Genomic DNA, 12,670 nt, shown 5'->3' with positions numbered 1-12,670 from the left:
CCACTAGGGGTCTCCCTACCAGTCCTGGCATCAAGCATTTCAGACTCATGCTGGAGTCCTAAACACTACGAGCTGCCAGTCTGCTTTGTTCACAAAGGAGAACACTCAGAGCTGCCAGCCTGCTTTGTTCACAGCCTGTTTGGCTGTGAACAAAGCAGGATGGCAGCTCTGAGTGTTTAGGACTCCAGCATGAGTCAGAAATGCTTGCTGACAGGACTGATCGGGAAAAATACAATAGAAAGAAGCATATTTTTCATTAACATGCTATTGGAAAGTTATTCAACATTCATTAATCTAAAATATATCAAAAGTTTATTTGATGAGAGGTACCCTTTAAGACAATGCACTCAGCGAATACTTACATGCTTTGTATGCATCAGGCTTGAATTTTTTAAAGAAATATAATTTACAAATCTGTAAAACTTTCTGGCAACCGTTGAAACTATTTTTTCCCTCACTTATTTTTATGAGCCACCCTGTTTCTGTAAAAATAGACATGGGGAAGGTCCCTCAATAACATGATGTGCCAACATGAAGGACCTACATAGTTATAAGTATGCCCCTGAGCGGAAGATTTAATGGATAACCGGGACTGTGAACTTGCATACCGTTTAACTGGCACTAAAAAAAGCATCCAAAATGTTATCACAAAATGAATGGGAACTGTGCAAAACCCTCTGGACATAACATACAATAAGAAAATCATAATATACATACGGTTTTGTTTTGTGTTCCAAATATTACAGCATATCAACCACAAAGCAGAAAGTGTATTCCAACAGTGTGTTATGCATATGTACACTTACCTCAAAATCTTTGGAAAAATTGTTTTTGTTCTGATGAAATGTGTTATGGTGCAAAATAACAGTCAGCTTTCCCTTTATGGGCCTCGAATAAGTGTATCTAAAATGCATGACAAATATAATAGTCAAAACACAGATATAAATGTCAACTAATGAGCATTTTTTAAGTAAATGTAAATATAGTGGTCCTAAGGTAGAGATGTTGACCACGAAAGGAGTCACTTCCTGAGTTTGGCTGCCTGCCCCTACTGCGCAATTCTGGGTTCTAAAGTGTCTGCCTTCCGTCACACAGCATAACTACCAAAGGAAGGAATTAGTCGCTTTGCAGGAGGCAATGTTCCCTTCTGTAAGTACTTGTGGCCACTGGGGCATTATAATTCACAGCACCAACTACCTCAACACCATGAATTTCACATGCCTCACCAATGTACAGTAAGCAGTTAATCTAGGACAGCCTCACAAACACCAGTATCTACAATCCAGTAGACAACTTACATGCATGAGGTTGAGATACCATCCGTTTAAGGGCACACAACTTTGAACAAAATTTAACATTCATTTCATGCCTACTCTTCAGACCAGTTATAGCGAAAGAAGAAAGGAATGAGTAGAGAGAGTTATTCCTTGTAAGGTCCTTAGGAAGCTAACTAAGCTTGCAGAGTCTGGTAGGTATATCAATCTTTCTGGTAGTCCATCAAGGCTGAACATATATTCCAACTCCTTGGTTGAGCGCAAGGGATTCCTAACAAGTAATGTAGCACGGAGTTCTTTTATATTTGTTGGCAATAGGGTGAACCAATTCATACCTTTAGGACTGGATATGCACCGCTCTGAATTTTTGCAGCAGGGCCCCCTAGTAGATCAGCCACATACAGTCATAACATGACCTCCCTCTATTTATAAGCTCCCTTCCCCTCTAACCACTATCTTGTACACCCCCCTTACAAGCCACTCCAGGGACCAGGGTCACCAAAGCAGGGTACTATCACCCTTCATAATATCTATATGCTCTATTTGTCTTAACCAATTTTAGTAGTATAAAGAAATGTAATTAAAAAGTATGGCGGACAGATTTGATAGTGAACCTACCTTGCAGTGACTGTACCTTCTAACAAACCCATTTTCAGTGAATAATGCATTGGCGTGGACAGGAAAACTTCAAATTTTGGTAAAACTATAGTGCAAAGAAAATAAGAGATAGAAGACAATAATGTTTATATTGTTTATGTTTCCATAAAAAAAAATTATATTAATTGACACATACATACCATAATGGGTTACAGTAAAGGTTTGATAATGAAATTGTTGCTGAAAAAGATAAAGTCAATAGTGTTACTGTTCAGTGTTAGAGCCTGGTTACCTTTTTTGTACATTACAATATATTAAATAGCTTTTATTAACTGCCCATAGTATACTTTGCTGAGCATGTTGTGGATATAAGATTCTTTAATTAAAGGAAATGAAATATCAGTATATCTTGTATAATGGATTATAATATAATGCATCCTATTGAGTTTTCCTTTTAAATGGGCACTGTCACCAACTTTCTTTTTGATATGTTATAGTACTTATGTACTACAACATATCTCTAATATACTTTTATAATTTTTTTTTCATTAAAACGGTTTAATTTACATAAAAAAACCGGCCACTAGTGGTCACCCTCCTAGTGGCCGGCTGCAGCCTGGCATGACGTCACGCCTGAAAAAGGACTGATTTTGGCCTGGCAATCAGTCCTTTTTCATTTAGGCTGCTCTCGCTCCCTGCCTGTCAATCAGACAGGCGGGAGCGAGCGCCTTGGCTCCCCGGCCACTGGCTGGGAGGCCACTCCTCCCGCACATGGTATCACCGCCGCCGCTGCCCCTGTACGCCCGCTGCCGGACTCTGCAGTATCAGTAAGTACAACAGAGGGAACGGGGTATGCGGGAGGGGGGTTGTGATGGAGGGAACGGGGTATGCGGGAAGGGGGTTGTGATGGAGGAAACGGGGTATGCAGGGGGGGTGATGGAGGGAACGGGCTAGCGTCGTAGTGCCGCATTGCACTAACTTATAGTTTATCTACACAGGGTGCCTCCAGCTGTTTCACTACTACAACTCCCAGCATGCCCTGACAGCCAATAGATGTCCGGGCAAGCTAGGAGTTGTAGTGGTGAAACAGCTGCAGGCACCCTGTGTAGATAAACTAAGGGCGGAAGTCCCCCCCCCAGCAGGCATCAGTGACGTGGTGCCTGCTGGTGAAGTCTGCCTGGTAGCGAGCACACTACCAGGCAGACAAAAAGTTATTTTTAATATAGTAAAAATAAAAATTAAAAGCAGGGAGGGAGTTAGGGATAGATTGGCAATAGGTCGGGACAGAAAAAAAAATAGGATGGTGGGAGCTACCCTTTAAGAATCATATTCACACAATGGCCCTCATTTACTAAGAAAATCGGGTTGTAAGTCTATGTTGCTTTCTTACCCGATTGCTTTTTTCCCCTGATATTTATTATTATGTCGCATCCTGTTTGTCGCACGTGGGTTTTGTTGGTTTTGGTTTCCAACTCCTCTGAGCTGTCGGGAAAAAATCCACAACAATTCAACAAATTCGGGTTGGAAACCTTTATAAATACGTGGGAAAGCTCAGAAATGTCGGGTTACGCCCCTTTTTCGGGTTTGGGAGAATCCACATCGGGTCTGTCGGGAAAAAATGTTGCATCGTGTCGCAGACTGGCGCATGATGTCTGCGACATGGCGCAGACAAAGATGCAACAAAAAAACCCGACAAAAGAGGTCGGGTTTAGAATAGTAAATGAGGGCCAATGTGGCATAGGTTTGTTATTATTGATCTGTCTTTGTTTTGTAATTAACTGTTCAGAAGACTCCCACAAAAATGGGCAGATTTCCCAGACTCCTGGAGGAGTGGGAAAATATATATTTAGTACAATTCAAAAAGTAAAAACCCATAGAAAAAAAGATTCTTATAGAACATGGTGCATTGCATAGAGAAAAAAAAGGAAAATTTGCTGTGTTTTTTATTTTCTTTTTAGTTATCATTTTTTTCCATTAGCTATAGGCACTCCTTCATGCAGTACTCAATAGAACATGTCACAAGTTTGAGCCTATTTCTATTGGTGCCATATTACAATTCCATACAGAGCTGTAATATTGTTGTGTGAATGAGGCCTTAGAGCAAAATAACTTGAGACAGGAAAAAGAATATTAAAAGCTTTCACTAAAGATGAGAAATCATATAATTTATGATTTTAGGTCAGAGAACCTTATATAAAGAAGTCATTTATACGCCACATTCATATTAATTTTATAAATACAAATGTGGTGCTGATGAAATGAGTTGCATATTTAACAGAAAAAGCTCATTTAACAAATTCAATCTGTCTATCCAGTAACTTCTCAAAAATCACATCTGCTACCAATTGTTAACATTTTATAAAAGGTGTGCGCCATCACATTTTCCATCTAGTTATGACTTTTGCCAATTATTTTAACCTGACTTTAACCTTATCCATAAAACAAAGTCAGCTGGCCTCTGTTAACTGTTTTGCTCCAGTGTCTTTTGATGTTCACTATCAACCATAACAAAGGAAATATTCCAAACTGTTCTACAAAAATCTGGTTCACTCAAAATCTTGTCTGCCTTTCAATAGGCATCTTTTCTTTTCTTTACTGATCAGTAACACATGAATGTATGCAGCCTGTGACATTGACCTTAATTCTAGCAAGAATTAATAGTTAGAATTAAAGGGGATTTTCAGGCTCTTTACATAGATCTGGCCATCAATGTCTGATCGGAGGGGCCGACACCCGGAACCCCTACCAATCTTTTTGGCAGAGCTGCGGCATATACAAAATGAGCGGTCAGAAGAAGTTGACTCCCTTCATCCATTCTTGTGGATAGGCTATGAACTGCCTGGAAAAACCCTTAAAAATAGTTAAAACTGTAAGAGAGGATATTTCCTAGATTTAAAAATAACAATTGGTATTTGTTTTAGTTGGTAAATATCTAACACAAATACACTTTTATACACTTGGGTCAAATTAGTTTTTACTACATAATGAGCTATAAAACAGATAAAGGGAATCCTTTAGCACTTGGGGACAGTGCCACAGTTCATTAGAGGAGAAGTGGCACAGTTCTTTGGGGGACAGTGGCAGAGTTCCATAGGGGGCATAGTGGCACCGTTTATTAGGGGTATTGTAGCACAATTCATTAGGGGAGCAGTGGCACAGTTCATTAGGGGAGCAGTGACACAGATTATTGTACAGTTGCACAATTTATTAGGGGAGCATTGGCACAGTTCATTAGGGGGCAGTGGCACAGTCCATTAGGGGACAGTGGCACAGATTATTGTACAGTTACACAATTCATTAGGGGAACATTGGCACAGTTCATTAGGGGGCAGTAGCATAGATTATTGGACAGTGGTAAAATTCATTAGGGGAGCATTGGCTCAGTTCATTAGGGGGCAGTAGCATAGATTATTGGACAGTGGTACAATTCATTAGGGGAGCATTGGCACAGTTCATTAGAGGGACAGAGGCCCAGTTATTTTGGGGACAGTGGCCCAGTACATTAGGGGAGCAGTGGCACAATTCTTTGGAAAGCAATGGCACAATTCATTAGGGGGCAATGGCATCATTCATTGTTGGAGCAACATTCTGTTTAGGGGGACATAGTGTGTGGTAGTAAAACATTCAGGGGAATAGTGTGTGGTAGAATTATATTCCAAGGCATGGTGTGTGGCAGTTTTTAGGTCATACTGGGGAAATCAGACTTTCTTCACACTTCCGTAGCCTATTTTACTATGTGACTTATTACTAGGGTAAAAAATGTTCTACTAAAGGCCCACCTCTTTTTTGTATGGTAGGGCATGAACAAGGCTTTAGCATTTCGCTTGAACCTTCACTTGATGGCAGACCTGTATAAGCGAATTCTTACTACAAGTAGTTAAGTACCCCTGCACTGTGGAATCAAAATACTGTATTCAGCAAATCAATACATACACACATATCAAGGCTGATTTAATAACGTCTAAACTACCAGCATAGCCATTTTACATGTGCGAATGTACGCACAGGGGTTTTCCATTTTTTTTATGATCGCTTGCTCTTTTACACAGGTCAAGAATCAGGAATAAATGTTCCTATGTACGTTCATTCTGGCGATAATAGGCCTGTGCAGAAGTCCCTTTAGGGACCATTTTCCATCCAGAGTTAAATTGCGAGATAAATGTTAATGATAAAACTGTATGGCGCACAGTTGCAAGTTTTTTATGGAGCCCAATGGTTACTAGTTACGTCCCTGCTTGCATAATTCTAATGTTGTGATAACGTCAGACTTAATAACTTTGTATTATGAAATCACTATGGCCCAGAGTTATCAAACTGTGTGAGAAAAAAAGTGGAGAGATTTTTACTTAGCAACCAATCACAGCTCAGCTAATGAGCTCTGGTAAAGTGAAAGCTGAGCTGTGATTGGCTGCTGTGGGAAAATCCCTCCACTTTTTCTCTCACACAGTTTGATAAATCTGGGCCAATGTTTTTATGTGATGTAATTGTTCGTGGTGATGTTTTTTGTGTATTATTTGTATACTTTGACATGATGTTACATAATTTTATACATTATACCTACATTCATAACGGATGTCAAAGTTAGCATAGCTCCTATGCTGTAACTGCAGGGAGTGGATTATCCTTGTACTGTGACATTAGTGACATTACTGTGTCTACTATTGCTTTCACTGTAGAAGGCCTCCCTAAGTATGCACTTACTTTGACATCAGAGTACTATGTGTTATCTTTATATGACTTTAGTTTGTCCATGATCCCTTTGTATTACAGAAAAAAAACAGTGCATAAAAGGGAGTATATTTTCTATAGGTCTCCATAGGTATACCTCTCACCTGTTATGTATACATATGCAGAGTGGTGGGAAACCGGAGTATCCTGACTTATACTAACATAAAATAGGGGGAGATTTATCAAAACCTGTGCAGAGGAAAAGTTGCTGAGTTGCCCATAGCAACCAATCAGCTCACTTCTTTCATTTTGCAGAGGCCTTTTCAAAAGGGAAAGAAGAAATGTGATTGGTTGCTATAGACAACTGGTCAGCTTTTTCTCTGCACCGGTTTTGATAAATCTCCCCCTATGTACTCGCACTATGTGATGATCTACTGATGCTCAAATGTTATTATTATCATGTTTGCACTTACTGCCACCTGGTGTCCAAAAAAGAACAAAACAATACATTAATAAAACATAGTTTTAATTTACCATTCAAAAGGGGCATTCCGGAGATGAAAAAAAAATACAATAGCTGCCTTAACTTATACAATCTAGTAATTGACTTTTATTTTATTTCTCAATTCAAATTGTATTCATTTATACTGGCAGATGGATTAAGCCTACTAACCTGAACATACAGGGGGTTATTGTGGGTGACTCTGAGTAAAGTAATGTATTTATTTTTGCAATCCATTCAGCAGTTCCCAAGATATGACTCAATCTTGCAATATGCAAATTAACTCTTAACTACACTGGAGGGGTGTGTGAAGACTATCAGCACCTGTGACGTCATCCCGTGAGTCCCATTCACACTGCCATGTCCGTCAATATTCTTCTGTGACCAAGGTGGAGGTGCAAGTAGTCTCCAAACCCGCCTCTAGTGAACATTGTACTTGTCCATCTTTAGATGTGCCATACATGGGAGCTGTCATCCCACAAGGGACTTTAATTCTCATGATCTATGGGGGGGGGGGGGGGTTGAGATGGCAGTGGCCAGACCCACACCAGAAAGCTAGATATTTCCTATCCTACAAATAGGAGATATCTTTCCATTTTTATACTTAGATACCTTTAAGATATCCAGCAGTAAACTACAAACTGTGATGATGCAATGATACTCTAGTATTCAAAATGTTCAAGTTTGTCTGTAGTGCCATCTGGTGTCCACAAAAAGAACAAGGTAAATAAAAAATAATAAAAACTGTAGTGATATTATTAGCAGAATTTACATGCTGTTATTATTATTATTACAGAATTATGTTGTGTGTTTAAATAGCACTGACATATAATAGTCATTAATATTTAACATTTGTAGTAGTATTTTTAGAACAAAACCAGAAAATAAATAAAACATAAAGGTGATCATTAAAAGGCTACCATGTTGAATTTCAGTGTTTGGATGTAGTTTTGAATCTGACCAAGGGCAATATCTGCCTGGGTGTTCCATGCTTTACCCATGTTTACAAAGATGGAATCCAGGTACTCCAGTTTCCTCACATAGTCTAGTTTTGTTGGCTTTGAAATTAAATTATAAATACTGCTATGTACCTAAAAAAAAAAAGGAGATTACTGTACATTGGACTAATGTGGGATCACAGGCAGTGCTCAGCACTGCAGATTAAAAAAAGTATTTTGGTGAATTTAGGTTATCCCTTATTCCCAGGATAAATAAGTGTCTGAAAAAGGGGGTCTGACCATCTGTATGGGGCTCAGCAACTCACCGGTCCTTGAAGTGTTCCGGCCACCACCCTCGGAGATGAGTCAGAGTGACAGTGTGCTCAGCCAATCACCAGGCTGAGACGGGATCACGGGGTATCCTGGTAGTTAGCACCCCCCCCCCAATCAGACACTTGTGAATGCATTGTATATCTTTGCAGGAAAAGATTATGTATAATTCTCATTTACTGATTGAAATCTCTCAATGCTTAGGAGTCAGGTAGGTAATCCATTGAATATAGAGGTGTTCACAGAATTCATAGAGCCCAATAGAAAAAATCTGAAATCTGAAAACCTGCTCTATAACATGATGCCAGATTAGATAGCGTTATCATGATGACAAATTCCCTTTAAAGGGGTACTCTGCCGGAAAACATCTTATCCCCTATCCTATCCCCTATATGCAACTCGGGACCCCGCGATATCCGAGCTGGCAGTGGAGGCGTCCGGAACACGGAAGCTTGGAGCTTCCATGTTTGTGATGTCACGCCACGCCGCCTCCATTCATGTCTATGGGAGGGGGCATGATGGCTAGTACGTAGCCGTCTTACCTCTTCCAATAGACATGAATGGAGGGGCGTGGTGGCTGTAGTGATCAGTCATCCGGTGGATCCCCAGTGGAGGGAACCCTTTGATTAGACATCTTATCCCCTATCGTTTTCTAGCAGAGTACCACTATCTTTGGCATCTATTGCAAAAATGGAATAGGGGTTACTCCAATTTTCAGGGTAATTTAAAAAAATGTTAATTCTAATACTACATTAAATAATACAATTATTGCAAAAAAAAATGCTCATGGATCTCTACTCTACAGTAGAAATGCAATATCTACAACTTGGCTTCATTCTCTTCAACAGAGCTGAGCTACAATACCATACAATACAATGGATGCAAGGAACATACCAAACTTGTATACTTACCCAGCACCCTCCCTCACCGATGCTGGTTTCCAGGGCTCCTAGTCTCTATCGCCATCCTCTTCTTCACAATGTCCGCTGATGTGCTGTGTGGACAGGAAATGCCCGCTCAGCATAGACAGCACTGGAATTCGCTATGCTGAGTGGGCATTTCTTCTCCATATGGCACATCAGAGGACGTTGTGAGGAGGACTGCGGCTGGGCGGATAAGTATACCTGTTAGTTATGTTCACTGCAGCCAGGACCACATGTTTAACATCTGTCAAATAAAATTCAAGTTCCAAACTGTTAATACTGTTAGATAGATGTTACGGCAAGGCGCCATGTAGTGTATTTCATATATCTGTCTTTGTTTCAATCACATAGAAAAATGTTTTTATTCCCTGGTGCCAAGCATCAAAGAGGTGTTCTAAAGCCCCTGAAGCGCTGAGGCCTGAAATGCCTCCTCGTTCCCCTTCCCATTACTGTCCCTGCTTGATAGACAGTCATCTAGAAGTCACATCCTGTTTTCACACCCACTTGGAACCTGTGACCTGACTGTCAATGAAGCAGGTACAGAGAAGGGAGGGGGAGAGAGGAGATATTACAGCCTTCAGTACTTCAGGGGCTTGGGAACACCTCTATGTTATGAAAGCACAGAGAGATATATGAAGGGTATAATGTGTCTCCATGGACCCAGTCTCACTGTCCAGGGAATCTAATCACCTATAGGCAAAATTATCCTGAGTGACATAAAAATAATACACACAAAGGACAGTGAAGAGTAGAGGGCATCGGTGCTCTAACCATAAATAGGTTTGAAAGTTTGCTGAGAAGACAGGTGGGAGGGCACGAGCTAGGGGCTGAAGGAAAGCAGATACCGTATTTTTCTCCCCCAAAAGTGGGAAGGAAATGTCTGTGTGTCTTTTGGAGCGAATGTGTGTGCGCCGAAGTGCAGGGAAGGCTGCAGAGGGGAGGCTGCTGAAGAGGTAAGCTTACCTGCCATGCTGCTGTCCCGTTTTGCCATGCCGCTGTCCTGTTCTCCTGTCTGCATAATAGAGTCTTATGGTGTCTGTGTGTCTTTTGGAGCGAATGTGTGTGCGCCGAAGTGCAGGGAAGGCTGCAGAGGCGAGGCTGCTGAAGAGGTAAGCTTACCTGCCATGCTGCTGTCCCGTTTTGCCATGCCGCTGTCCTGTTCTCCTGTCTGCATAATAGAGTCTTATGGAGGAGCATGTGACACACACATCACTCCCCTGCGCCCAGCGTAACGCTATGGAGTAAGCAGAGTGACGTGTGCGTCACATGCTCCTCCATAGACTCCATAATGCGGACGGAAGAACAGGGCAGTGGTACCAGTAAGCAACTACAAGGGGGGTTCTGCTGGCCACAAAGGGGGTCCTGCTGGCCACAAGGGGGGTCCTGCTGGCCACAAAGGGGGTCCTGCTGGCCACAAAGGGGGGTCCTAAATATTTTAGTACCCATTTGGTTCAGAATATTTTTCTTCTTGCTCTCCTCCTCTAAAACCTAGGTGCGTCTTATGGTCAGGTGCGTCTTATAGTGCGAAAAATACGGTACATAGAAAAAAAGCTGGTAATGCACTTGTTGCAGAGTTTTATCAAATTGGTATAGTTAACCCCTTAACGACGCAGGATGTATAGCCCGCGGCTAATACCACACATCGCGGCAATGTGCGGTATTAACCCTTTAGAAGCGGCGGTCAAAGCTGACCGTCGCTTCTAAAGCAAAAGTGAAAGTATCCCGGCTAGTCAGTCGGGCTGTTCGGGACCGCCGCGGTGAAATCGCGGCATCCCGAACAGCTTGCAGGACAACTGGAGGGCCCTTACCTGCCTCCTCGGTGTCCGATCGACGAATGATTGCTCCGTGCCTAAGATCCAGGCAGGAGCAGTCAAGTGCTGATAACACTGATCACAGGCGTGTTAATACATGCCAGTGATCGGCATAGGAGATCAGTGTGTGCAGTGTTATAGGTCCCTATTGGACCTATAACACTGCAAAAAAAAAAGTAGAAAAAAGTGTTAATAAAGGTCATTTAACCCCTTCCCTAATAAAAGTTTGAATGACCCCCCTTTTCCCATAAAAAAAAATAAAACAGTGTAAATAAAAATGTGGTATCGCCGCGTGCGTAAATGTCCGAACTATAAAAATATATTGTTACTTAAACTGCACGGTCAATGGCGTACGCGCAAAAAAAATCCAAAGTCCAAAAAAGCGTATTTTGGCCACTTTTTATACCATTAAAAAATGAATAAAAAGTGATCAAAACAAAAATTGTACCGATAAAAACTTCAGATCACGGCGCAAAAAATGAGTCCTCAAACTGCCCTGTACGTGGAAAAATAATAAAGTTATAGGGGTCAGAAGATGACATTATTAAACGTATAAATTTTCCTGCATGTAGTTATGATTTTTTCCAGAAGTATGACAAAATCAAACCTATATAAGTAGGGTATCATTTTAACCATATGGACCTACAGAATAATGATAAGGTGTCATTTTTACCGAAATATGCACTGCATAGAAACGGAAGCCCCCAAAAATTACAAAATGGCGTTTTTTCTTTGATTTTGTCGCACAATTATAATTTTTTCCATTTCGTCGTGAATTTTTGGGTAAAATAACTGATGTCACTGCAAAGTAGAATTGGTGACGCAAAAAATAAGCCATAATAGGGATTTTTAGGTGGAAAATTTAAAGGGTTATGATTTTTAAAAGGTAAGGAGGAAAAAACGAAAGTGCAAAAATGGAAAAACCCTGAGTCCTTAAGGGGTTAATATACAGGGCTGTAATTACTATTAGGCACTTGTAGATCTGTGCCTAGGGTCACAATGTTGAGGGAGGGGCAGCACTGCAGTGATTTGAAAAACGTATAAATACTTTCAGTTTGAGGGCTTATTGCAGCACAAGGCCCTGTTAATATGGATAAATCAGGCTTTACCTCAGCAATGCTTAGAAATTTCTCTTACTAGTGGAAATGTGAAGCAAACTAAAACTGCTTTGAATAAACCTTTCCTTAGAATGTGTCAACCTATAAGTGATGGAAATCTCTGAGCAGACAAAAAGCCCCTTAGGCTTTTTCCAGACCCCTACTTTCCACAAACTAGTGGTGGTCCAAAATTACCGACATCATCTGAATTTCACGCTTACTCTGTTTTAACTGATTCTCTCCTAAAACTAATAAACTAAAAGATACAAAAACATAATACTGATAATAATAATCATCATATATGAATTTCCCTTTAACTGTAAAACTTAATTTTCTATGATGACACAATTGCTAACTTTGTAACATTTTACTGTTAGAATTGTATACTTACATGCAATTTTACTTTTATTGACCAATCTCCAAGTGGTGGATTATCACTTAGTTGGAAAACATTTGACACAACTCCCAACTCAGCTTTTTCTTCCAGCCATTGCTCTAGCAGGTTCCCACGTGGATCCTTGAAAAATAAA

At 40.6% G+C, this 12,670-nt stretch overlaps 1 protein-coding gene across 8 annotated transcripts in view; it reads right to left on the bottom strand.

Moving 5' to 3' along the window:
- Window positions 1-12,670, bottom strand: part of LOC130362027 (CD109 antigen-like) — a 193,585-nt gene that overhangs the window by 150,527 nt on the left and 30,388 nt on the right. For 3 of the 8 annotated variants that reach the window (XR_008891248.1, XM_056565874.1, XM_056565875.1), the window contains exons 5-8: window positions 12,532-12,657; window positions 2,072-2,111; window positions 1,893-1,977; window positions 807-903 (exon numbers count right to left, since the gene is read on the bottom strand). Coding sequence is in view for 7 of the 8 variants with exons in the window: in XM_056565874.1 (XP_056421849.1) it covers window positions 807-903; window positions 1,893-1,977; window positions 2,072-2,111; window positions 12,532-12,657 (348 nt within the window). In the remaining variant the exon portion in view is untranslated. Of the gene's footprint in view, window positions 1-806; window positions 904-1,892; window positions 1,978-2,071; window positions 2,112-5,650; window positions 5,747-5,841; window positions 5,869-6,432; window positions 6,458-6,703; window positions 6,826-7,212; window positions 7,294-12,531; window positions 12,658-12,670 lie in introns of those variants that run through there. The other 5 variants (XM_056565877.1, XM_056565880.1, XM_056565879.1 and 2 more) reach the window with 5 other exon arrangements.

The sequence above is a fragment of the Hyla sarda genome, chromosome 3 (assembly GCF_029499605.1).
Source record: "Hyla sarda isolate aHylSar1 chromosome 3, aHylSar1.hap1, whole genome shotgun sequence".
Classification (NCBI taxonomy): Eukaryota; Metazoa; Chordata; class Amphibia; order Anura; family Hylidae; genus Hyla; species Hyla sarda.
Note: the sequence above shows the minus strand (reverse complement) of the source record. Positions and strands in the feature narration are given on the sequence as shown.